This window comes from Zootoca vivipara, chromosome 12 (genome assembly GCF_963506605.1).
Source record: "Zootoca vivipara chromosome 12, rZooViv1.1, whole genome shotgun sequence".
Classification (NCBI taxonomy): Eukaryota; Metazoa; Chordata; class Lepidosauria; order Squamata; family Lacertidae; genus Zootoca; species Zootoca vivipara.
Window position 1 is genome coordinate 34,774,364 of NC_083287.1, and position 27,642 is coordinate 34,802,005.

At 42.9% G+C, this 27,642-nt stretch overlaps 1 protein-coding gene across 4 annotated transcripts in view; it reads right to left on the reverse strand.

Annotated features, from left to right (window-relative positions):
• The window catches only part of MINDY3 (MINDY lysine 48 deubiquitinase 3), a 207,021-nt gene that overhangs the window by 24,606 nt on the left and 154,773 nt on the right, over positions 1 to 27,642 (reverse strand). The window contains exons 1-5 of one of the 4 annotated variants that reach the window (XM_035129659.2): positions 12,315 to 12,457; positions 11,855 to 12,097; positions 3,487 to 3,566; positions 2,775 to 2,832; positions 1,864 to 2,037 (exon numbers count right to left, since the gene is read on the reverse strand). In XM_035129659.2, coding sequence (XP_034985550.1) covers positions 1,864 to 2,037; positions 2,775 to 2,832; positions 3,487 to 3,566; positions 11,855 to 11,951 — 409 coding nt within the window. In that variant the 5' untranslated portion in view covers positions 11,952 to 12,097; positions 12,315 to 12,457. Of the gene's footprint in view, positions 1 to 1,863; positions 3,567 to 9,038; positions 9,165 to 11,854; positions 12,098 to 12,314; positions 12,458 to 27,642 lie in introns of those variants that run through there. The other 3 variants (XM_060280786.1, XM_060280787.1, XM_060280788.1) reach the window with 3 other exon arrangements.

Genomic DNA, 27,642 nt, shown 5'->3' on the forward strand with positions numbered 1-27,642 from the left:
TAGTAGCAGTTGCTTGGACATTGCCTCTGTATAGTTCCAGCCTTATTTCAGACATTGTGGATGATTCCAATGTTTAACTAGTGATGATATTGCAGTGTTTAACTGGTGAGTTATTGCAATGTTGAAAACCAGTTATTGCCTAGCCCAGGCATCCCCAAACATTGCCCCTCCAGATGCTTTGGACTACAATTCCCATCTGCGCCGACCACTGTTCCTGTTAGCTAGGGATGATGGGAGTTGTAGGCCAAAACATCTGGAGGGCTGTAGTTTGGGGGTGCCTGGCCTAGCACTTACACACATTGTGATTCACGATATATTGCCAGCTCAAATATTATGAAACAATGATCAAACTGGTTTTGGATGATGTATTGATGTATCACCCAGCCCTACTGTAGGGAGCAAGGGGTAAGGGCAAGTCCCACTATGTAAGCAGGTGTCCACCTGTACAATGTGAGATGTCACCAAAAGTTCCCTATATTGAATAAGTGTGGATTTGCTTGTTGCTTTTAAAAGCCAGACTTAGAATCTGATAATGGATCCTGAATACTTGTGTTACCATTATTTATTAAACATGTGCCCATTCTGTTGTAATTAAATCAGGGAAGAATAGGAAAGTACAAATCACGAGCTGCTGAAACGAAGCTGGTAAATGTCGCACAATTATGCAGAAGTAGATACCAGTGATAGGAATGTGGTGTTCTCATTACTAAAAGGTACCCATAGAAGCACTTTTCAGAATGTCATAGAATTATAGTGGTATTCCAGCATTCTCTTTTTTAAAGTAGCTTTTTAAGTAAGAATATTTTGAACTGCACTAACATGATGATAAAGTGTATTTATGTGAGGGGGAGGGTTCAATTTCTCCTTTTATTTTTATGACCCACGTATGAATAAATTTACTTATTTAGAGAAAATGTTTTGACAAGAATATCAGAACACTAATCACATGCAAGAGTCTTTAAATTATTTCTCGTCACAACAACTCTCCTCTAGTGACTGCCCATTGTGAATGACCTAATGATATCATATTAAAGAAGAAATTGACTGCAGGTGGAAACTAAACAAATGTGTTAAAATAACCCAAAGTAACTATGAAACACACAAGGGTAGTAAGATAAATTTAACAGCGAAAAGTCATTTCCAAATCACTCACACTGGTCCTCTTCAATTAATTATATATTTAATATAACTGACACTTGACCAGTCGATGAATCTTATGTTTAAAAATATTAAACTAGATGAAAATTTGCATATGAATACTTCTGAAATTCTTAAGTTATGTACATGTCACATGAAGCAGATAGAGGAATGCCTCTTCAATATTATGCCTCTCACCTACAGCATTTCTAAATTATTCTATCAGAAAAATATTGCTATACAGTGTGCTGCCTGATTCATTAATGGCACCATTTTATTGAGTCAAAATGTGTTTATATAATCCAAATATTATAAACCTAATCTTCAATAGCTAAAGGTTGCCTAGCACCATAAAATGGGATGCAACACTAGGCTCAATATCCTTAGATCAGGGGTGGCTAACCTGTGACTCCTCAGAAGTTGTTGAACTACAACTCCCATCAGTCTGAGCCAACATGGCCAATCATCAGGAATGATGGGAATCAAGCTCAGTGACTTCAGGAGAGGGGACATCGCACAGGTAAGCCCGTCCTGCCTTAGATCAATGGCACTTAAATGAGTCTGTATTGAGCTTAATTTTTGAAACCTAAGAACAACTAGTGCCAGGATAAGAGATCTGGTATACAATAAACAATAAAGATCTGGTATACATTCTTAAAAACAGAATAAAGCTTGTTAACAAAACCAAAACAGTGTTCAGAATCATATTCACAAGGCATATCTTACAAGGCTGCTCCTCTTGGTGGCTTGACTCAGCAGAACTCTCAGAAATACTAGCAGTTTCTTCAGCAGTCCTTCCTCTTCGCCACGTTACCAAACAGTATGAGTCTGAATTATCAGAGCAAGCCAGTTCCAAAATATCACTTAAGGTATGACAGAGGAGATTCTTCTGCTCTTCCTCTGAAATATTCAAAGTCAGAACAAACACAAATTTTTGACAGTGTTTTGACAGCAGGGACAGGAGGATAACAGTAAGAAAATGGAACAAGGAAGGCATGGTGCAGAGCAGAAAAGATCTGTTTACAATTCATGTTATAATCACAATACAAATGAGTTCAACCTTAAGAACCAGTTCTTCTTTGCATTTATAATTTGACAACTTCGGCAGATTCCAGTTCACTGTTTTTTCTAGGGGGGAAACTATACATACACACAATTAATTTCTACTAAGCCTTAGAAAATCAAGGGTCATGGGCAAAGGTTCTTTATTCATCAGAGTTCCAAGTACCTCCACTTATCCCAACTGAATACAATGATCAATGAGGATAAGTCCACCTTCTCCAGTCTTAAGATAAAAGAAACAAGTTCAGCAGAAACAGTAAGACAAACTGTGTAGTAAGAATAAAGAATATACAGTGACATTTCTGCCACTTGCCTAATCTGCATGACAATTCCATTTGCAGGATTTGGACTTTCTTGAGCCCCACTTAAATTTTTGTAATGCTGAATTCTATTTCCTCTATTTCAAAATCATCAGCAAATAATGCATTTGTACACTAATTGTAACATCAAATTACTGCAGAAGTATATTGCTAATAGCTCATGAATAATAGTGAACTATAATTTAGCTTAGCACTGTGTAATTTGCTGAGAAGCACTATATCAAAACCCTCTTGTGGAGGTAGGTTTATGGTTACCTTGACATTGTCTCCAGGTAGATTTCTCACAAGCAAAAAGCTTCTTCAGAAGGAATGCCTTATATTAAAGATAACATTGACATATCAGATAAGTATGATTTGTTCTTCAGTGGTGCAAAGTGTTCCATTTTCAATATCAGTTTAACTTCTTTTAAAAGAAATAAAATACATTCCTAGTTACAGAAGGCCTTTTTCCCTATGCAAAGATACAAATTACTGTACTTTTTTGCTCACTATTACTAAATTATTTACATAGCTACGGGATTAGAAATTGCTTAACTATAACAGCATGATACATTTTCTCATGCAATTATATCATTTTCTCCAAGTCTTACAAATGTTTGAAGCATTTGATGGCCAATTTAGAGGACTAGATATCTGCCCCTACCTAAAACATAAAATGAACTTTATCAAGAGGTAAGTGCTACAGGAACTCATGGAACAGGTTAGTTCTCAGATCTATATCTGCAACTCATTTAAGTAGCCATGTTGATTTTATGTATTATATCAATGCTGCAGACAACAGTGGCTCAAAACAGCACTGGTAGTGTTCAATCTGTACTACTTCAACAGAGAATAATCACCTAAAGTAAACCCAACCTATATTTGTCATTGCGTTTACTTTAGGTTTTCACATAAGCCGAAGGACAGAAGGCGAAAATAGGTATGTTTCAAATTTACATAGTTTTCACAAGCTTCTATATAGTATTACCTGAATGGGTGCAATCACAGCGCAAGGGCCTCCTTCAAATTGTTCTAATGCAGTTGATTCCGATTCACTAAATACAAACCCTAATAGGAGGAACCAAAATAATGGGTTAGTTGTTTCCAAAGAAAAATGTCCCATTAATAGAACAGTCTTTCATACTTATTCCTTGTCAGAGTCAAACTACTGAGTTCTACTTTCAATATTCTGTCTCAGCCTAATAAAACTCAAACAACACTACTCAGTTCTTTTAACGGTATCAATTCATTGTACTGATGTTTTCAAGAAACTACATCAACCCCAGCCTCATTTTCGGAGTGGTAGTAGGTAATTATCATTTCTTAGTGTTCATATCCTTACTTATCCTACCTTCTGTTAGAAATGTGCAAATTTTATTCAGTCTGGTTTGGTAAAGGCCATTTGGAGTTCATTGTAAAATAAATCTTTTTTCTTAATGTTTTAAGAAAAACTTCTGTGGACAAAGTATAAATAAATGACTGGGGGCAGGGGAGTGGAAACCTACATGGTAATAATGTCCATATACAGGGGTGGGGTGGGGGCGGGGGAGAGGACACAGTCATGGTCTCATAAAATGACTATCTTCAACTGGGTTCAACAAAAAATAAATTCCATCTAAACACAGATATCCTAACTCCCCAGTGATACATTCCAGCCACACACAAAAACTCTGTTCTGCAGTTTTGCTCAATTTTGTATTGAACTCCATGCACTTTCTAGGTCATATCAATCTAGACCAGTGTATTGCTTTGACACAAATGAGGTTTTAGAGTGAACAGAGTGTACAAATATGTCGCTGTTGCTTAGCTTTTCCAGTAGCTAAATGGAACCATGCAACAAACCAAAAACAATGGATACAAGTTTCACCTGCCATTTCAATATAACGTGTGAAGCAGGGGTATTTTTACAAGACACAAACACTTATAAGGATACTGTAGGAAATGGTAAACAAGTACAGTCCATCTCTGAAGCAGGTCAACATAAAAAGCAAGACTTGCATGTAATTCCAAGGACTCTATGAACTTTTTAAAAAGCGTATTTAGGGGGAATATTTTCTATGTGAGTACTGAAGATTATAGCCACAATACGATGTTAGAACAAACTTGCATTGAGCTCAGCAGCAGCTCTAAAACTATTATGTGATAGGATAGCAAAACGAGGCCAGGTTTTCTGACTTGACAATAACTGAAGCTTATATTAAGACAAAGGTACTGTAAAGCTTGAAAGCTTCTATTCCAGTCCAATCGAATTGCTGGGGTGAAAGGGGGTGGGGAAAAGCTGCAATAGAACCAAAACCAGAAGAATCCAACTTAGGGGAGAAGAAAGTGAAAAATAAAATATATTAAACAAGTCAACAGAACAGATGGCAACAGTCATCTATTTAACAGACACTGCAGCATATATTTGTGATAGAGGTGTTTATCCTGACTTACCAGAAATCTTCTGGCAGGTCACACAACTTTCTCATATACTGTATGACTGACCATACCCCATTCAAGATCACACACTGTCTACATGAGTGAGTACACGAGAATGTGATTTATTATCATGTACACAAAAGGACCAGGGTGGTAACTGAAATGTTTTTATCCAACCTTTGCAAAAAGAAAATTCTTCTTCAGAATAATTACTTAGCTGGGATTTCTTCAACTTACGTTTCTTTCTTATTGATCCTTCCATTATAGGCGCAAATATTTTAAATTATAACCAAACAAGCTTGCACTTCTGACCAAATTATTTCAGTACAGCCAGTAAATACTAATTTACTAATTTAATAGCCTGGAATGCTGCCAGTCAAAGTGAACCTTTTTTAAAAAAAGAAGAAGAAGAAGAAGAAAAGAGAAGGCCAAGACAACTTTATGATTAATCCCTTTTCTTTGGTCAACACATTTCAAAGATTTGGGATTGTTCATCCATTTGTCCACTGTTGCCAGTGTTTTTCTGAAGGCAACATGGAGTCCTAACATAACCCTAATCTGCTCATGAAAACAAATTCATTGATTAGCTCTGCCAGAACATACTCCTCGCCCTGCCCTTTCTTATCAGCATATCCAGCTGCCAGGTCCCTCAAACAAACAGACTTTAATATAAAAGCACCACAGCAGCAGCCAAACTAAAGGACATAAGGTAATAGCTTAAAAATAACAAGTAACATAGTTACAAGCGCATATAAGCTCCAAAATGTTAACTGAGCATGCACACACAGAGAGAAATGCAATCAATGCAATACAGTGTACCCATTTATAACACTCCTTTCTATATAAAAACAGAAAAATAAATTTAAAACGCTTTTGTGTGCATGCACACTTCTTCAGATATCTGGTATCTGAAGAAGTGTGCATGTACATGAAAGCTTATACCCAGAACGAACTTAGTTGGTCTCTAAGGTGCTACTGGACAATTTTTTTTATTTTATTTTTTTATTTTGACTGGGTCAGACCAACATGGCTACCGACCTGAATGTAAAATAGGAAATAAGAGGAAAATAGCCGTTCCCAAGAGGGGACAACATAATGCGTTATTATTGTTTCAGCAGCCAACACACAAAGGAGAACAGATGTAGAAAAATAAAGGACAAATTACATTGATCTAGAATGCACATCACATTAAACAATAGTTTAAACAAGCTATAGTGCTACTGCACACTGCTCAAAGTTCCTGTGGTGTTCTTTTCCTGCTCCTGCTCCTATTGCTCCACAGACAAAACAAGTCAGAGTCTGGCCTGTTATCTGAACCCAGGCTCATTGCTTGTTTCTTCCAAACCAACCATGAACAGAAATCAAGGTTTGTTCTTGGTTTATCCCTCGTGGTGTGGGCTTGAGAAGAACAAACCACAAGCCCAGGTTTGAACAATATGACAAGCCAATTTTTGGCTTGTTTTGTTTGTGGTGCAGCAGAACTATTGGAGGAGGACCACCTTAGGAACCTACAAGCAGCATATACCAGCTCACTGCTCATTCACATTGAATCACAATCTATTTTTAATGTGATGTATGAAGTAGGCCACTGGAAGCAAACAGGAGCATTTCTATAACACTTCGGTTCTGAGATTTTCCATGGTTATCAGGTATACAGATATGAACACCAACACCTTTGGAACATGGTCATAACCACAAATGCATATTTCATTGATGATGAAACATCAACTGTGGTGAGAACTGCACTGGACCTCTGACCATTAGGTCCAGTCGTGACTGACTCTGGGGTTGCGGCGCTCATCTCGCGTTATTGGCCGAGGGAGCCGGCGTACAGCTTCCAGGTCATGTGGCCAGCATGACAAAGCCGCTTCTGGCGAACCAGAGCAGCACACGGAAACGCCGTTTACCTTCCCACTGTAGCGGTACCTATTTATCTACTTGCACTTTTACATGCTTTCGAACTGCTAGGTTGGCAGGAGCTGGGACCGAGCAACGGGAGCTCACCCCATCGCGGGGATTCAAACCGCCAACCTACTGATCGGCAAGCCCTAGGCTCTGTTGTTTAACCCACAGCGCAACCCGCGTCCCTTTAGGTCGCACCAGTAGCTATTTTAAATGGGCTATAGGGCTGAATCATCTTGTAGTGTCCACAAAATTTAGCAATTTCTAATTACAGGATGGCACTTCTAAAAGGACATTATAAAATAATGTCAGATAAAACCACAGCGGACTTTGCTACCAAACTCTGCCTACCAAACTCTGCCACTCTGTCCTTACCCACAACCACTTCAAATTTGGTGATGACCTGTTCCTCCAGATCAGCGGCACAGCCATGGGCACCCGCATGGCCCCACAGTATGCCAACATCTTCATGGCAGATTTAGAACATCGTTTCCTAGACTCCTACCCACTCAAACCTCTCTTGTACCTACGATACATTGACGATATTTTTATTATCTGGACACATGGACAACAGACCCTGGAAACCTTCCACCAGACATTCAATGACTTTCACCCCACCATCAACCTAACAATGAACCAATCTATGCAAGAAATACATTTTTTGGACACTACTATAAAAATACAGGATGGACGTATAGACACCACCTTATACAGAAAACCAACTGACCGACAAACATATCTACATGCTTCTAGCTACCATCCCAAACATACCAAACAATCCATCGTATACAGCCAGGCCCTACGTTACAACCGTATCTGTTCCAACTCTACAGACAGAGAATCTCACCTAAGAGATCTACAGCAAACCTTTTTAGAACTAAAATATCCACCTGATGAAGTTAAACAACAGATCAACAGAGCCAGACTGATACCTAGGGAGAACCTGCTGCAAGACAGACCCAAAAAAGAAAATAACAGAACACCACTAGTCATCACATACAGCTCCCAAGTTAAAACAGTACAACGCATCATTAGAGATCTACAGCCTCTCCTGGACAATGACAGCTCCCTTTCTCAAGCTCTGGGAGGAAGACCTTTCATTGCCTACAGACAGTCACCCAATCTTAAACAACTCCTCACCCACAATAATACAACCACCAGACTTAACATGGACACTGGTACCAGAGCCTGCAATAAACCCAGATGCCAACTTTGCTGCCACATACACCCGGACAACATCATTACTGGCCCCAACAACATCCAACATACCATCTAAGGACTATTTAATTGCTCATCTTCTAACATTGTGTATGCCATCAAATGCCAACGGTGCCCTTCAGCTCTCTATATTGGACAAACAGGCCAAACCCTACGCCAAAGGATTAATGGACATAAATCGACATCAGGAACCATAAGACTGAAAAACCAGTAGGAGAACACTTCAGTCTCCCAGGACATTCTATACAAGATCTCAAAGCAGCTGTTTTATTACAGAGAAATTTCAGGAACAGACTGGAAAGGGAAGTTGCTGAATTGGAAATCATTACCAAGCTTAAAACCATGGAAGCACCTGGGATGAATAGAGATATCGGATTCTTATCTCATTATGCATGATCAAGCTTTCTTTAGCACCTCAGCCCAGGACTAATTGCAGCCATCAGCAGCCATTAACACCCATCTACAGGTTTACCACTCCCATCAGCCCATCTCCCATTCCCACCCCCCCCCACCACCCTCTGTATATATATAGGGTCTGACACTTCTGTTTCTAGTGTATCTGAAGAAGTGTGCATGCACACGAAAGCTCATACCAAAATATAAACTTAGTTGGTCTTTAAGGTGCTACTGAAGGAATTTTTTTATTTTGCTTCGACTCAGACCAACACGGCTACCTACCTGTAACTATTATAAAATATTGTCAAATGAAAAAGACGTAGAAATTAAAATGAAGACCATATTAACTTTCTAGAAAGATTACATGGATGATTCCTAAATGCTGTTTTTAGAGGGAGCTTTCAGTGCCATGCTCAAACACAGTAATTATTATTGGATAAATATTTGTACTTCATTGTTTCTATTGCCAGTGCTGTAATAATGAGTCAGCAGTGTGATGCAGCAGCTAAAAAAGCCAATGCAATTCTGGGCTGCATCAATAGGAGTATAGCATCTAGATCAAGGGAAGTAATAGTACCACTGTATTCTGCTCTGGTCAGACCTCACCTGGAGTATTGTGTCCAGTTCTGGGCACCACAGTTCAAGAAGGATACTGATAAGCTGGAACGTGTCCAGAAGAGGGCAACCAAAATGGTCAAAGGCCTGGAAACGATGCCTTATGAGGAACGGCTTAGGGAGCTGGGTATGTTTAGCCTGGAGAAGAGAAGGTTAAGGGGTGATATGATAACCATGTTCAAATATATAAAAGGATGTCATATAAAGGAGGGAGAAAGGTTGTTTTCTGCTGCTCCAGAGAAGCGGACACGGAGCAACGGATTCAAGCTACAAGAAAGAAGATTCCACCTAAACATTAGGAAGAACTTCCTGGCAGTAAGAGCTGTTCGACAGTGGAATTTGCTGCCAAGGAGTGTGGTGGAGTCTCTGTCTTTGGAGGTCTTTAAGATAAGGCTTGACAGCCATCTGTCAGGAATGCTTTGATGGTGTTTCCTGCTTGGCAGGGGGTTGGACTGGATGGCCCTTGTGGTCTCTTCCAACTCTATGATTCTATGATTCTATGATTCTATGAATAAACAATTAAAGCTTGGGAATCAGTAGTATGGACACAATCCCTAATTTCTTTCTACCAAGATCACAGCACATTAACTTTTAGGTTACAAAAAAAATCTCCCAAAGCAAAAGAGAAAGAACAGAATAACTTGTAAGGTTTTTATATTCATTATTCATGGACAAGCTGTTGATAAACACCACAATCAATGCAATCAATGCTGCATCATTATGTGCATGGAGTAAGCCAAAGTCAAGCTTAGAGCAGAGGAAATGTTGAAACCTTTTCCTACATATTCCACAGCAATCTAGTAGACTATAAATGTGAAATTATACTAAAAGAATATCACATCCCAAGTCCATGCAGTACTTAGAAGAAAGCCTTGCTAACAAATCAAAGAGTATTTCAGATTCTTGGGCAAGAGCACCAATTTTTCAGCTATGTGAAACCAGACCAAAAGCATAACATGCAATACGACATAGCAGAAATTTATCAGAACAACTAATGGTTAGAATGACCATCTTAAGGAAACCTAGGACCCTTGACTTACACACATGATGGAAAAGTACCAATGTTACCCAACCATGTAGGATAGTTATTAATGTAGGATAGTTATTACAAACAGCAATAAAACTGTGCTGAATATAGTAGCACTGTTTGCAACACGGAGCTGGGAGAAAATTACTAGTTTGTCCTTGACCAGAGGCAAAGGAGCAGCAGAAGATGTATCTTGACACCTACTGGGTTTAGGGCTGGGTGATAACAGCTTTTCAACATCATGGTGTATCTCCAGCCAAACATCACAGTTTGGCAATATACCATGATGTAGAAAAAACAAGGTGTATTGGCTTCTACCCACGAGACACCAGGTGAAACTGCCCCAGTTCTCACCTCAAAAGCTGAGGCAGTTTCACCCAGGCTCGCAGGCAGATTGTTTGTGCCACTCAGCTGAGGGGAGGGGAGGTTCCCCCCCAAGTTGAGACAGCCCTGGTGCTCTCACCGCTCATGTGCCTCATGTGCGAAGCATTGGGGCTCCTTTGACTGCCCGCTAAGGGGAGTGGCAACTGCGCTCTCCTCAGCTGAGCAGTTTCACAGAGCCCCCACCCCGCTTGCAGAAGCCAATGCCAGGCTGGGGGCTCCTTTTAAACTGCTCAACTCAGGCAAGGGCAGTCACACACTCCTCAGTTGAGCAGTTTAAAGATGCAGAGAGAGAAACAAACTGCATCGGTGCCTCACCAATACAGCTTGTTTCTCCCCCTCTATCGTATGAGGGCAGAGTGGGATGGTGGTTTCACTCAGAGATACAGTATAGGAATTCTTGACTCCCTCCAGCAGACACTGCTAGCAGAGGGACTCAGGAGCAGAGGCAGTTTCACCAGCGATATACCGCTGAGTGAAATTGACATCACGGTCTGCTCCTCATACCGGCCCTGGGCGATATATCACCCAGGCCTAACTGGGTGGCAAATACACCCTTTCCCATTACAGTGAAACCTCGTGTTGCGGATGTAATCTGTGACGGAGGCACGTCCACAACCTGCAGCATTCGTACCCCGCAGCGCCGCGTCTGTGCACATGCGTGATGTGATTTGACGCTTCTGCGCATGTGTGAAGTGTGATTTGGCCCTTCTGTGCATGTGGCGAAACCCAGAAGTAGCCCTTCTGGGTTTCCCGCAGTACGCAACCTGAAAACGCGTAAACCGAAGTGTCTGTAACCCGAGGTACCACTGTAGTAAATATACCGAAGACTTTTACAGACAAAGAGAAAGGGTTTGCCAATCTTATGGTGCAAAAGATATCCCCCGCTCATTCATAGGGCGGGGGTGGGAAGGCAAATGACACATCTTAACAGCTATCATGATGACTGTGCCTCCTGTATATTTGGGTCCCTTCCTGCCTATTTCAAAACGGGAATAACAAGCAAAGGAAGATGTATCAAGGGGAGAGAATATATCTCAGATCACAAGTTACAGTGCAAAAAGGGGGGCGGGTGAGACAGAGGAGCAAGAAGGGTGGAGATCCCTTATTCTCCCAAGTCACAAACCACCCACTTCACTGCCATGATGCAGTTCAAGGCTGCGCCAGCTGGGAGCGCTTGTCATGCCAGACACTACCGACGGCATCACCCTTCCCACCAGCGCCTGACGAGGAAAGGGGGAGAGGGAAACAGCACAGGGGTCCAAAGGAAAGAAGATGTGTGTGCAGGATGCGGATGAAGGGGGTGTGAAAGAGAAATTTGAAAAGTGAATGAAGGTGCGAAGAGGGAAGGAGGGAGGGAAGATCAGGAGGAGCGAGGGGGGGGGAGGCCGGGACGTACCTTGTGCCCACCGGCAGAAGATGGTGTCGGCGAGGCCCTGCGTGCCGGGCTTTTTGCCCCACACGAGGTGGACGACCTCCTGACCCATGTCAGCCATGGCGGCGGCTCCCGGCGGCGGCGGAAAGGCGACAGCGGCGGCAGCAAAGGCGACGAAGGGGCGGCGGCCAACCTGCGTTCGCTGAACATGGGCAGGAGGAGGAGGAAGCGGCGGCAAGCGGACTCCTCACGCGGCGGCTGCCGGGCCTGAAGGGGGAGAAGCGGATGATGCTCAGGAAGGGGGACAGGGGGCAGACGGAGGCCCAGCGCCGCCCGTTGAGGCGCTTCTCCCTCAACATAGGGCCGCGCCGCCCTCCCCCGACCGGGGCTTCCCCCCAGAGACCACGCCTGAGCAGGCCGCGCTTCCCCGCGAGGGGCCGCCTGGACCGACTCCCCCGTCGGCGTCGCGGATGCTTATACTGACCGGCCTTTGCGCTCTTCCTCCTCCCTCACTGCTGCCCGCCTGCCTCACCCGCTCCCTTCCTCAGGGCACAGTAGTAATACTGAATGGCGGGGTTGGGCACTACGGGCGGCCCCCATTGGAGGAGCTCCTTGACAAGCAAGCACCCCGTCGAATCGGAGGCGTCGAAGCGGGACTCACTTTCTCCCCCGCCCATCTTGACTCGGGGAGTAACAACACGGTCAGAAGCGGGGCGGGGAAGGGAAGGGGTGCACACAAACACGCTCGGCCGCACGCCAATCAACAATAGGGCTGGCTGTGATTCGACTGATCTGCGCGACAGGCATGCAGGCGGGCCAATCCATAGCGGGCGGCCGAAGTTGGAGAAAGGGCGAGGTGCTCATTCATAGGGTGGGTACAAAGAAGGGTTCGTTTCAAAGTGGGAGAGTCCCGCCCGGCTCTCGCTTCCTGTTTGAATGCTCTGTGCGCGAATGTCCAGGTAAAAATGGAAAGAGTCGTGCACGCGGGTTGGATTCCTATTTTTTTTTTAGTTTTGGAGGTTTAAAAATATTGCAGAATAGAATTTAGAAAAGGAGGATGAATAGCATATTAAGTCAAAACAACCCATAGCATACCAATTACGAAACAAAATTTTAAAAAATTCCTTCCAGTAGCACCTTAGAGACCAACTAAGTTTGTTATTGGTATGAGCTTTCGTGTGCATGCACGACTATGGCAGACCAACACGGCTACCTACCTGTAACTATATCAATTATGATCCAATAATGTAAAGAAAGAAAAAGCAATTGGGTGCACAAGTTCAGTGCCGGTGGATCAGCTTTGGGGCCAAGTTCCCCACAGGAAGTGCCAAGCAAAGGACTTTTTGACATAATACATACCCTCCACCATTTCTTGGATGAAAATAGGGACGCCCTATTCATCATCAACAACAATTTTTACTACCGGTATTTATACCCCATCCATCTGACTGGGTTGCCCCAGCCACTCTGGACTGCTTCCAACCTATATGAAAACATAATAAAACATTAAAAATTAAAAAGATTCCCTATACAAGGCTGCCTTCAGATGTCTTCTAAAAGTTGCATAGTTACTTATCTCCTTGTCTCGGGGGTCGCATGATAGGTTAAAGTGCTGTAAGTGAGCCATCAGGAGTCTCATTGTGCATTTCTCAGCATCTAATCCAGTTCAGTCCTAAGAATGAGGCCTTTCTTGAGCATATGTAACATCCCTTTTTCTGCTTGATCGCCATTTGAGCACTGAAGTACTTGAAAGGGTATCACGTGTGTGTGTGTGTTAAAATAGTAGCAAAAAAGTGCCAGCAGTAGAAAACTGGGCTTGATGGAAAGAAAGAAGAATATGTAGGAAACAATTTCCAGTGGGGTAACCATTTTCATCTGCAGCAACAAAAACACAGTTTGTGGCCCTTTTAAACGACTAGCAAATTTATAATGGTATAAGCTGTTATGAACTGGAGCCCATTTCATCAGATACATGACATGTTATCCAAGGTAGAGCAGTATACTTTTGACAGGATTCTTAGCACTGAGGTTGGAGAAAAATGAAAAGCATAATAATAATAACAATACAGACTCTGATGATTATACAAAAAATCAAATCAATAGAGAAATCATTCACAAAGCAGCATTGAAGGCAACACAAACAATTAGGTTGTTGGCAACCTAATTAATACCTGCAGAGGTGGGGGCGGCGGTGGTTCTTTTATCTCAGTTCAGGCCACAGGTGAAAAAACTGAACTTCTCGAGAAGTTGTAATTCAGAAGTTCCACACTGGAATTTCTCTTCAGTCATCCATTGTTCAAGTGTAGCCACTGTAAGCTCAGTGGACCATATTTTCTCATTTATTGATAACTCTCAAGATATAGATACTGCTATTTCTTTTCTCAGCTGCCCTGAGGGGAATCGCAGATAGTTATTATGAAAATTCACAAACTGTAGTAGACTACACACACGTAAATGGAGATGATGGAAAGCTCTACCAACGCATTCCATTCTATCCCTTAAAAAATAATAATCCGTCATGGAATAGGACAGGGGTAGGGAACCTCTGGCTGACCAGGTCTCCTCATTTGGCCCACAAGACTATTACCCCCAAGCCATGCCCACCTGCCCCCACCTGATGGCATATGTAACATCAGGTGTGAGGCAGGTAGAGCTATACTTGATCCCTGCAAAAAAAGCAGAATTAATCAGCTTGTGGCAAATACTTGCACTTCTGTGCAACCTGCCTATGTTGTGGTAATGGATCAGACTCCATATTTGATACTGTATTCCTTTTAATAATTTCCCTCAACCTAATGTAGCCCAGCTGAGCCTATTGCATGGGGAATGAAGGCATCACATTTTCTCTGAGATTCCCTCATCATGAGAGGCAACACAGGCCAGATTCTCACACTGATCTTCTAGTTCCCTCACCTCCTATCTTAAAACAGCATGACTTTAAAACTTTTAAGCTTATTGTAAAGCCATAAAACCTTGAATTGACCAACATCTATTGCAAGCAATGAGCCACACTTACAACAAATCCACAAACTACATGTGTTTAAAAAATGCTAATTGCTCCCAATTAGGCAGGAAGGTTTGTTTTCACAGAGACAGCTAGCTGCATCAGAATCTTTAACTGACAACTTTTAGCATGCTCAGTTGCACACCAGACATGTTTCCATGTCCAAAAGATTGAACGAATGTTATTCTAATAGTGGAATTTATTATTTTTCTTTTATGCATCCAGATATCTTGTGGAAAAAGCTATAATTTACTGTAAGTTTGTTTTCCACTTGTAATTGTGGTAGTTAGCAATTAAATTTAGGAATGGATTGCGAATTTATATTCTTCAAAGGAAAATTTAGTATAAATATTACTTCTTTGGGGCATCTCGTCAGTCTTCTCTTGGAATGACTCACAACTAGCACCCCGGTAATTATGGATTAAGAATGCATATTTTGACACAGTGCCCCCTTACATGCTCTCCTTCCACTGCCACAATCTAAAAAGCCCCACAGTTTGTAACTTTTCCCTGTAGGGTAGTTGTTCCCCCCAATGATCATTCTGGTTGCCCTTTTCTGACAATATAGCTTCAAGAATGAGGACTGCTTGAGGTGTGTGAGAGTAGTAATAGTGTTTTCCACTTAGTGCTTGGAACAGGGCCAACCCTACAACACCCTCCCATGAGGCAAGATGAGGGGACTGCCTCAGGCGGCAGGACCCACAGGGGCAGCAGATCCCAGTGTAGATCTTTATTCCCCCCCCCCCGGTGTTCCTGATGTAGATATTCGCTTACCCCCTTTTCCCTGATTGAGAGGAGGTGCCATTTTGTGCTTTGCGTCAGAAATGTCTCAAGCCATCCCTGTTTTGGAACTAGCCAGTGTCCTTTTTAAAAGCCCTTTAATTTTCAAAGCAATACTACCGGTCTAACACCAGGTGTCAATGCTGCTCTTCCAACTATCAGAGTTCCTGTGTAGGACCTATTTCATGAATATTCTCTGCACTTCCTCTGGCCTTTGATTTTGGTTTGGGTCCATTAGTTTCTGCTTTATATAAATCAATATTTTATATGGCTGGTGCATCAAATTGTTGTTGTTGTTTAGTCGTTTAGTCGTGTCCGACTCTTCATGACCCCATGGACCATAGCACGCCAGGCACTCCTGTCTTGCACTGCCTCCCGCAGTTTGGTCAGACTCATGTTGGTAGCTTCGAGAACACTTCATGGATCAATTCATGGATCCCTCGCCTTGTCGTGGCGAAGGGGGTTGAATAACTCGGAGAAGCTATAAGCTATGCCGTGCAGGGCCACCCAAGATGGACAGGTCATAGTGGAGAGTTTTGACTAAATGTGATCCACCTGGAGAAGGAACTGGCAAGTCACTCCAGTATCCCTGCACTCCTGTCTTGCACTGCCTCCCGCAGTTTGGTCAAACTCATGTTCGTAGCTTCGAGAACACTGTCCAACCATCTTGTCCTCTGTCGTCCCCTTCTCCTAGTGCCCTCAATCTTTCCCAACATCAGGGTCTTTTCCAAGGATTCTTCTCTTCTCATGAGGTGGCCAAAGTATTGGAGCCTCAGCTTCACGATCTGTCCTTCCAGGGAGCACTCAGGGCTGATTTCCTTAAGAATGGATAGGTTCCTGGAGAAGGAACTGGCAAGCCACTCCAGTATCCCTGCCAAGAAAACTCCATGGACAAAGACAACAGGTGCATCAAATACTCTACTGCAAATACTCTACTGCTCACAGTAGCTCTTCACTGCAGTCTTGCAGAACTCGGAAAAGATTTTAAAATCAAGATTAACTCCAAGTTAATTAAATTGAAGCCATGTGAAGGAGAAGTGGGTTACCATCTAGAACAGCTTGTCCTTAAAAAGATGGCGTCTGCTTTCTCAAGTCTTGCTTCCTTTTTTGAAAGGGACCACAGTCTATAATCTATTGGGAAAGCTCACCAGGCTTTGAGTAAGTCACTATGAACGTAATATATTTCAGAAGTTTACTGCTGAATCACCACTGTGAGTTCCTTAGAGGTAGCGTTGGGGTAGCAGCTAGAGTGTTGGACTAGGGCCTGAGATACTGCAGTTCAAATCTCCACTAAGCCATGAAGCATACTTGAGTGACCTTAGACCAGTCACTTACACTCAGCCTAACCTACGTCACAGGGTTGTTGTAAGGATAACATGGAAGAGGAAGAGAAGTACGTATGCCACCTTGAGCTCCTTGAAGGAAAGGTGGGATAAAACTGCAATAAATAAATAAACAACATTGTATAAAAGCTATATAAACATCAGGAAGGACTTTCTGACCATTAGAGCCTGTTTATAGAAATACTTTATTGTCACTGTACCACTTGTTAATAATAATAATAATAATTTATTACTTATACCCCGCCCATCTGGACGGGTCTCCCCGCCACTCTGGCCGGCTTCCAACACACATCAAAATATCACAGACTAAAAACTTCCCTAAACAGGGCTGCCTTTAGGTATTTTCTAAATGTCAGGTAGTTGTTTATCTCTCTGACCTCTGATGGAAGGGCGTTGCACAGGGCGGGTGCCACTACCGAGAAGGCCCTCTGCCTGGTTCCCTGTAGCTTTGCTTCTCGCAATGAGGGAACCGCCAGAAGGCCCTCGGCGCTGGATCTCAGTGTCCAGGCTGAACGATGGGGGTGGAGACGCTCCTTCAGTTATACAGGACTAGGGCCGTTTAGGGCTTTAAAGGTCAGCACAAACACTTTTAATTGTGTTCGGAAACCTACTGGGAGCCACTGTAGATCTCTCAGGACCAGTGTTATGTGGTCCTGGCAGCCACTCCCAGTCACCAGTCTGGCTGCCGCATTCTGGATTAATTGCAGTTTCCGGGTCACCTTCAAAGTGCATTGCAGTAGTCCAAGCGGTTTACAGTGAGATTAAACGAGCTCCCCATCCCCACCCCAATCTCTAAGTCCTTATTACACTCTGGGGGCTGTCACACGACCACCAACCCCGAACGTCAGCTGCAATGTTGCTGTCTTCCATTCAGCAGCCTCACGGCCCATGAGTAGAAACTGTTTTTTAACCTGTTGGTGCGGCTTATCATGCTTCTATATCTCCTGCCCGAGTTTGACAGTGGAACAGGCTCCCATAACAAGTGGTGGACTCTCCTTCCTTGGAGGTTGGATGGCCACCTCTCATGTATGTTCTAGTTGAGATTCCTGCCTTGTAGGGGGTTGGACTAGATGACCCAATGCAATCGCTTCCAACTCTACAATTCTATGTTTCTGTGATTTGCGTTTATTAGTGACTTGCTCAGCTTGAAGTTCACTTTCTCTCCTTGGCATATTTCCGGTTGTAGGCATGACCTATGGAAGAAACAAGGCCTTCTTGGGGTGTTCATACTCTGAACGCTTCCATCTTAGGCTCGAGTTGTATATATGCGCAAATAAACCTATATCATAAAGACACCACGGTATCTGCTGTCTCTCATTCCGAAGGAAACACAAACCCTGGAATCTCTCACTGCTCAGAGATTGGACTGGCATGCAACAATATGTACATAAGCAGGAGTTATTGTAAACAGACTGTGGTGGCTTAGTGGAGGGATTCAGAGGGCCCAATCCATATATATATAGAACGTCAGGCCCAGGGTATCCTCTTGGCAGCCCTGTGTTTATGATTTGATTCAGCTCCAAAGTAGTTTCATGGTTGAGCCACCCTGATATTAATGGTTTGCAAACAGATTTAAAACAGCACCAACTGTCTTGCAGGCAATCTTAAATATGGATGTTGAGACAATAATGGTGTGGGGGTGAGAGGAATATAATAAGCTTTCATAAAGCTTTTTTTCCCATGTAGATAGCTTGTATACGGCAAGTCGAGTTCAGTATAGACAAAAGAAGAAATAATTAATCTGGGAGCAAGAGACCAGCCCGGGAAATGTGTGCCAAATGCAGCAATCAGCCCATATATTGGCTAGGGAGAGCAGTGGGGAATTTATTGTGGAAAGATCTCAAGACTGATCAGGTCAGTGCATAGCTTCAGTGACAACCGAGGGTGAGCAATTTACTAGGTTGAATAACGGACCCACGCAGAATACAAAAGCAAAAGAAATGGAACTTTGGTTAGAATGCAGAGGAATAACAGTCAGAAGTGTGTCCTGAGCTGTCCAAGGGTTTGTGCAGATATCCACAATTTTAGCTGGTAGCTCATGCTGGAAATGTACTCCCTAATATTTTGTGCCCAGAAATAAGAATCCTGCATTTCCCCCCCCCCCTCTGCCATTCCCCATTGCATAACAAGAAAGGAAATTGCGTTTGAAAATGCTAAATGGGAAGAGAAATTATCATGGGTGGGGACTGGGGAAGTAAGGTTTTTGCTGCCTTCAGCTTACTTCTAAAGTGGCCAAGAGGTGCTTGTGAGCCTCTTTTCATTCATCCTACAAATATTTCTCAGTTGTCTGCACTCTGTAGACTTCGTTCCCATGCTTCCTGAAAACTCCATGATGTCCTTGACAAACCTTTCCTGTAAACGCCGAAAGCACAATTCTGCCTACCAAGTGCCTGGGCTGGGCACTGATTGCAAAACAACAACAAAACAACAACAACAACCCTTCCCCCATTTAGAAGAAATAATTGCCGAAAGAGGTAAGGAGTAAACGGAAGATCTTCCCTTAAAAACAAAACCAGCCAGTGCAGTGATCTCAGGCAATAGGTAGTCACCCTCCCCAGCTTCCCACACTTTGATTAAAAGAGCGAAGATACGAAGCAAAAGTTAAGTCTTCCCATAGGAGTTCTTCAGATCAGGAAGCTCAGGCATCTTGGAGAGCTAGAGAGCTCCACACTCAGTGATTAAGTTAGCTCAGTCCTACACCCACCAAAATCCCCAATAATTTATAAAGTATCTTGTGAAAGAGTTCACATTTTTCCTGTAATATTGGCAGCCTCTCCCTTTCTTGTCTGATGGCTTGATTCACCTTTCATCAGGTTAGTGGCTCGGCCATCACTTGTCTCTGTTCTTGGGTGACATCTTTCTAAGACCAGCTCCTGAGGAAGCCTGTTTGACTTCAAACCCCACATTTACTGATTTCAGGAATTATGGGGAGAACGCAGGAATTTTAAAGGATCCTTGCCCCCCGCAAACCCATAACACTATGAATAGCTGGGAGGACAGGAAGGTGCAAAGAGCTAACCCATACACCATTCTTAATTATAGTAAGTTTATGACCTACTGGGGATATAAAACATCCTATTGATTTCTCCTGCAGCTTGTATTAGTGGTAATCATCTTTTATCTAGAGGGAATGGAAAGTAAAATGATTTATAGTTCTGTTTCTATGGAAGCTCCTAATTCTAATTGCCAACAAGCTTTTTTTATTATTAAATTGCTCTTATGCTAATTTCTGACAATGTATTTTTAGACCAGAGGCACATTTTCATGTTTGTACTCATCCTGAACTAGGCATCAAAATGCCATCAGTGGATGGCTATGGAACACAGATTGAAAATTACTTGATCTAACACAATACTCATAATTTAGTAGGATCATGCAATCCTGTGTACGGTTTCCAAGCTTCTGATTGGCTGCAAGAGCTTCCAGCAGCCAATCAGAAGCCACAATTTGGTTTTTTTGAACGTTTTGGAAGTCGTACGGACTTCTGGAACGGATTCCGTTTGGCTTCCAAGGTACGACTGTCGTGACCCGCAGTGGAAAATCAGAGAATATAAGTTATCACAAGTAATAGAGAAATATAAAACTTTTAAGTTGCCAAGTATGTCAAGAATGTTTGTCTGCAATCCTGACCTCATAGAATCAATTGGAATGTTGCCATTGATTTCGGTGGGAGGGAAAGTGCTGCGTGTTCTGCCTCAGCGGCATAATGACTGTGACAAAATCCATATTTATTTACATAGCCAATAACCGATAGTCAGTGGCAATAAGAAACAGTTTTGAAAGATACAAACTTATAAATGTTGCCAGGAGGTGAGAATCAACTGGTGCATGTTTCGTTTGTTCATTTATCTTCGGCTCTTTAAAATAATCAAGTCATGTATGATATGGTTTACTTAACAAAATACTGCATGAGCATTGTTAGAATTTGCTGACAAAACCCCCAGGTTACGTGACAGGTGTGTAAGAACAATCACATGTCTGCTTTCTCCAACCTCTGGATACTGTCAGATTCCACCTCCCATCAGTCCAAGACCAACATAGTCAATGGTCAGAGACGATGGGAGATAGCAGATCAGCACTGCCACTTGCATTTTGGACTGTCCTTGGCAATGGAAACTGTCACTGTGAGCTTCTCCACTTCAGAATTTGCCAGCGCACCAGCACATCACAGTGCTGACACCAGCACAATAAGTGCACATCTGTCCTCTTGCGCTGATCTCACTGAAGGGCTGGTTCACACATGCGGTTGAATTTCTTACCCCGGAATGACCAGAATTTCACATGGAGAAAGTAGGATATGGCACAAATCTTTCCCAGCTTTACTCAGCAATTGAAGCTAGGATCTTTTAAAAAATGCCATGCAGGTGCTGTACTACGGGCCTCCCTTCATGCCACTGCCTGTATTTATTAGAATATATGCAATAATAATAATAATAATAATAATAATAATAATAATAATAATAATAATATTTGTACCCCACCCATCTGGCTGGGTTTCCCCCACCACTCTGGGCGGCTTCCAACAAAAAATTAAAAGACTATAGAATGAATGAAATAACATGGAGCCGTCATATGTGATCATGTAGCTGACCTGAAGGAGCGTCTCCACCCCCATCATTCAGCCCGGACACTGAGTTCCAGCACCGAGGGCCTTCTGGCGGTTCCCTCATTGCGAGAAGTGAGGTTACAGGGAACCAGACAGAGGGCCTTCTCGGTAGTGGCACCCGCCCTGTGGAACGCCCTCCCAGCAGATGTCAAGGCAATAAGCAACTATTTTACTGAAAGACAACTGAAAGCGGCCCTGTTTAGGGAAGTTTTTAATGTTTGATGCTGTACTGTTTTTAATATTCGGCTGGAAGCCGCCCAGAGTGGCTGGGGAAACCCAGCCAGATGGGTGGGGTATAAATAAATAATAATAATAATAATAATAATAATAATTATTATTATTATTATAGCTGGTTGGGATATTTGGTCTTGGAGGACTTTCAGCAAAGCGGGAGCAGATTGACAAAAGCTTTGTAGGTTAATATATAACTACTATGGACCCAAAGCTAACTTGCTTTTGGCCAAAGTATGTAAGGGCAATGATTTTGCCAGCCATATCTATAATATATGCCATGCAGAGGTTACACGAGTGCAGTGAAACCTAGGAACACAGGAATCTGCCATATGCTTAGTCAGATCATTGGTCCATTGAGCTTAGCATTGTCCAACATTGACAGCCAGCAGATCTCCAAAATTTCAGGCAGGGATTTCCCAGCCCTACTTGGGAAGTTTCATTGCAACCAAATGGTACATAAATCTTGTAAAATAAAAATAACTTATCTGTGCAAAGCAGATGCTCTGCCACTGAGTTGCGGTCGTTCCCTTAGAAAGTGCAGTTACCCTCCAAAATTATGGGAGTGCCCAAGAGGTTGCTGCTGTGATTAACTGTGTAGCATTGGAAGAGTTTGTTCATTACATTTCCTCAAAAGGAGTCAGGCCCAATCCCGGATGCTTTGCAGGTGCTTAGTGGTAGATTTTATTTATTTACTTTCTTAAATTTCTGCCCTGCCTTTCTTCTGTGATGGAGTCCAAGATGACTCACACACGGTTCCCAGTCATTGAAGAGACACAGATCTGCTGAGTTGCAGCAAGGTGGCCACCTCTTGTACCTTCGTGCCCTGAGATTTCTGAAGCCATCCTCTACAATGCATTGTCAGTTGCAATAGTGACCTCGAGCACTCCCATTGTTTTAAACCGGTAATTTGGAGATGGGCTTTTGCTCATTTAAGAATCATTCCATCACACGTTTCTGCCCACTAGAGGGCACTGTAGTTCTTAACATAGTAAAATAAAAAAATTCCTTCAGTAGCACCTTAAAGACCAACTAAGTACAACATAGCACCTTAAAGACCAACATAGTGTGAGCATCAGAGCTGTTTAATTTGCTAAACCCCAGCAAGATTCTATGGTGGAGCAAGGGAACAGATAAGAATTTAAGTACCAGTGAAATATGCTAGCTTATGCTAGCTGAACATGGTGATGTGCCAAAATTTGTCCTCTAATTTCTCAAAAGTTTTCTTCTGCAGCGAAAGAGGGTTCCATTATTCTGCTCCTTGCTTGGGGCTAGGGATGTACAAAAGCAGTTTCCCATTCCTCCCTGTATTCGCTGCATGCAGCCCTGTTTCTGTTCAACTGCAGGTCATCTTCTGCCACAAACTATGCTATTCATTTTGCTGTTCACCATGGTGAAATCATTTAACTTATTTAATTAATCCCTGTCATTATGTTATTCCATCCCATTCATTTCAATGCAAAGGAAACACGACATAAATTGAGGGGGGGGGGAGAGACACATAATCATTACATATCATTTGCAAACTGCAAGCGACAACAGTAGCAAATATTGATTTCTGGGCTCATTTGCTTTCTGGACACGGGGTGAATAAGAAAACATTGGCAATTTCTGCTCCTATTGTCATTAAAATTATCCATACCCAGGGCACTTTAAAAATTCATATAATTTGGGGTGGGGTGGGGTGAGCTTACCTTATCATTGTGAGGTGGCTGTAGCTCATGTGCATGTTTCTTTTCATTAAGCATCTCTGCAGCCTCCTTAGCTGCCTCAACTTCCTGACCTGAAAAAGGCCCGTGAGAGAAGTTAACTATTGACATCATCCCATGAGCTTTAACTGAACATGAGAATCCAAGGAGTTCCCTTACTGAGCCCCTACTGTGCAGTCACTGATTTTGTGTTTAATGAAAGTCCTACCTTTTATCTTTCCCAAAAAACCCACACACACAAAAGCTCCCACACTGATTTATTTAAAGAGGGGGAACCTTCCGTAGGCCTTCCAAGTTTCCTGTTCTTACAGAAAGCCCAGTTAAGGGTGTCATTGAATTTTTTAGGAAGCATCAGCATCCAGGGAGGCTGCGCAGTGCAGACCATTGGAAAGTCGATTTGCATAATAAAAGAAAGGGCACCCACAAAGACCCTTTGGCCACCTTGAAAGTAAGGTGAGCAGAACATAAACCCTGAGCCTTGTCCATGAGAATTTCCCTGAAATTTTCTTTCCTCTTTCACCATTTTATGAATGTAATTTCTTTCTCATAAATTTATAGTGTGTGTGTGAGAGAGAGAGAGTGAGTGAGTGAGTGAGAGAGAGCGCACATGAATGAGAACAAACAGGAGAAATGTTCAGCACAGCATTTCTGGAAGCCCTGGCTTGAAAGTTTCAAACACTCACTAGCTCAGCTATGCCTTTCCACAACATTCCTGACTTTGAAAGAAGAGTCTTGCCAGGATCAAAAGTTTATAATTCAAAAGCTTATATCTTATTAAAGATAACAAGCCACAGAGCCCAGCTTTAGTTTCCAGTGGACATGCCCAAATACCGTAGGTGCCGATTGAAAAGTTGCTGGTTGTGTTGGGATAAAGAACAATAGCAATTGGGGTCCCTAGAAGCCAATGCAAGAGCAATGAGAAAATATAAACATTGCATGGTATTATGCTCAATATATACAGTATGTATATAAACCATAAACTACAGAAATAAAAAAAATGAATAATACAAATCAGAAGACCAGTAGAAAGAAAAAAAATTAATTTAGGCTGCTCAGTCTTTTTCAATTTAGTCTGGTTCCTCAATTGTCCTTGGAGAGAGTGATAACCTTAAACTCCGGAAGAGGCATCCCAGTTCTTCTGCTTTTCTGGCAAAAGAGGTTCCCATGCAGCTGCTTTTACCTTGACGAATTCTTTAGCTGCAAGTACAACTTATTATTATATATCCAACACAGTATCTATCTACCTATCACCTACAGACCCGGCTCTAGGTATAGTCCCGGTGGCGCGGGGCGCCAGGGCGGTGGGCCGGCAGGGGGGGGGGTGCTGCGTGGCAAAGCCGTGCAGAAGCCATGCTGTGAGGGCGGAGGCGCCAGACCAATCTCCGTGCCTCAGCGCCAGGGTGTTCCACCTGCTTGAGACGGCCCTGATCAACTATCTGTCTGTTGCACTTTCCCAGTATGAACCATCCAATATTTCACTCAACCTCTGCACATACACTTCTCCCAGAAAAAAAAGACGGAATAAACACAACTTTCTGAAAACCTAATTTATAACGGCTATGATAATGCCTTCGAAGGTGATTAATTACCAGCAGATGTTACAGGGATGAAGTTAACTCAAACTTGACATTGAATCCATTAGGACTTACAGAATTTAAAGGGAGCATTCAATGAACTTCATACTTGCACAGTGTGGGTCTTGCCCTTTGAAATGAGGCGTCAAGAGACCACAGGGCTGTTTACAACACAAAGCACAAAATACATAATACTGTATAATAGTACAGTAGTAGTAGTAGTTGTTGTTGTTTTAAAGACAACACCCCCACCACACTTTAAAAGGCTATAGACTGGTTAACATTTGAAGATATGTTACAAAGGTACCAGGCGAGCCTCCTTGGGGAAAGCATTCCACAAATGGGGAGCCACCCTATATGAATCTGCTCTATGAAAACAACAATAAATAGTTCTTCTGGGGTACGTTGATGTTCTACAAAATATGTAGTTAATGGGGCCTCTGTGGAATTAGTGTGAATCTTACTCTTACACTCTGCTCCATTTGTAAAACTACTTAGGACAAATATCCTTCCATCCTTAGGATGAATAAGAATGGTAGGGAACTCATGGTTTAGGAAACCTATACTGAATAGTTTTACTAACTGTCAATCTATTAATGTAATATGTGGTATTTTGTATCCTTGCTTATTAATCTCTGTGGGACAAACTAGTAGAGCTTCAAGAACTCATATAGTGAGTATATGAGTAAGATCCACAGTAATACCATGACAAAAGCAGCTGCGTAGGGGAAAAAACAACCCTTTATTTGCCAAAAAAGAACTCCAGAACGAGGAGTTGAGAGTTACCACTCTCTCCAAGGACAATGGAAAAAACCAGACTGAATTAAAAAAGAATGAGCAGTCCAAACAGATTTTTGTCTACCATCTCTTGATTTATATCATTTGGGTTTTTCTTTCTGCATTTTCATTGATGTAGTTTATAAATATTGAGTATAATGCTGTGCCATTTTTTTTTATATTCTGGGTCTCATAATGGTTTTTGCACTGGCTGTGTTGGGCTTATTATGGAAACCGGGTCACGCGATAGGCAATATTGGAGGGAAAGAACAAAAACTTGGGAGTTGGTGACAATTAATACATATTCAGTTGTTTATCTTGGGCTTTTGTTTCCTTTAAACCAGGGGTCCCCAGACATACCGGGCTTTGGGCCGGAGGTCAGGGGAGTGCGCGGGCCGGAGGGCGGGGGAGTGTGCGCCCATGCGCATGCGCACACGCACACGGGCGGGGAAAAATCGTCGAAAATCGCTTGTGCACATGCGTATGGGCCTCCCCCGACCCGGAAGTGCATCGGAAATGACCTCTTCTGGGTCAGGAGAGGCCCATACGCATGCGCACAAAGGATTTTCGGCGATTTTTTGCCGATTTTGAAGATCGCCGCCGCGCCGCGCGCCGTAAGAGCGGGCGGCAGCAGCGGGTGGCGGGGGTCGTCGCGGGCCGGATTGGGAGGCCAATTGGGCCGCATCCGGCCCGGGGACCGTAGTTTGGGGGCCCCTGCTTTAAACCTATAATCTATGAACCAGAAGGACCTCACCTAATCTGACCACGAATAAATTGGTGAGCTACAAGTGGGAGCTGCAATAAAATGTTGCAGGATGAAGTGCTGCTGCTCCAGGATTCCACTTCATTCCATGTCCTCACCCTGAGTGGTTTTATTTCTCCCTCACCTCCAAGACCATTAAGCAAGCTTAGTCCTCATCAAGCTATTTTAGGGGTTCACATCCCTCATTCCCCCCCCCTTTAAAAATCCTGTCCATCTTGAGGTTCCCCCAGACTTCCAATACCTCCTTCATGTCCAGTTTTGGCTTCATACAGGGCGGGTACCAGATTTCAGGGGCCCCTCAGCACAGTGCCATCTCTAACACACACACACACACACACACACACACACACACACACACACAGACAGACAGACAGACAGACACCAGACCTCAGCCTCACCGCAGCAGGGAGTGGTGGCACAGTTTGGGTCAATGAAGGTTCACTCTGAGCCCCTGGGACACTAGACCTGTATCTGACTGGCCTGGCTACATACACAATGGCACTCACAGACTGAACCTCAGAAATAGAAGGAAAGATGCCAGGATTTTGCTTGCGAAAGCCACCCGGGAATGTAACCTACAATCCAACCGCTGCGACACATTTTAATCTTACGAACGTTTCAGTGACTCAAATGCTTTCTGATCTTTCAAGGACCGGCTGATCCAATAAAAGATACGGCGGCACCAATTCCACTTCCCAAAGGAGATTGGTTTGAGGACAGCCGAGAGAAATTTCCTCCTAATATATATATTTTTCCCTTGAGAAAATTGTTGGCAAGTGAGAAATAAGGTATATAGTGAAAGGGCCAGTATGCATCTCCCCGCACTCCCAACTGCCAGAAGAGCTCTTGCAAGTCTGTTATTATGACGATACAAAAGGAAGAGAGTGAATAGGTGATACAGAGACATTATGGCAAAGCTTGTCCTGAGATGTCCTAGCCATTCTTTGGAGACTTGATGAGAAAGAGCCTGACATTCACATACTCCATTGGGTGACAGGAAATAGCTGGAGCTGAAATGCATTCTA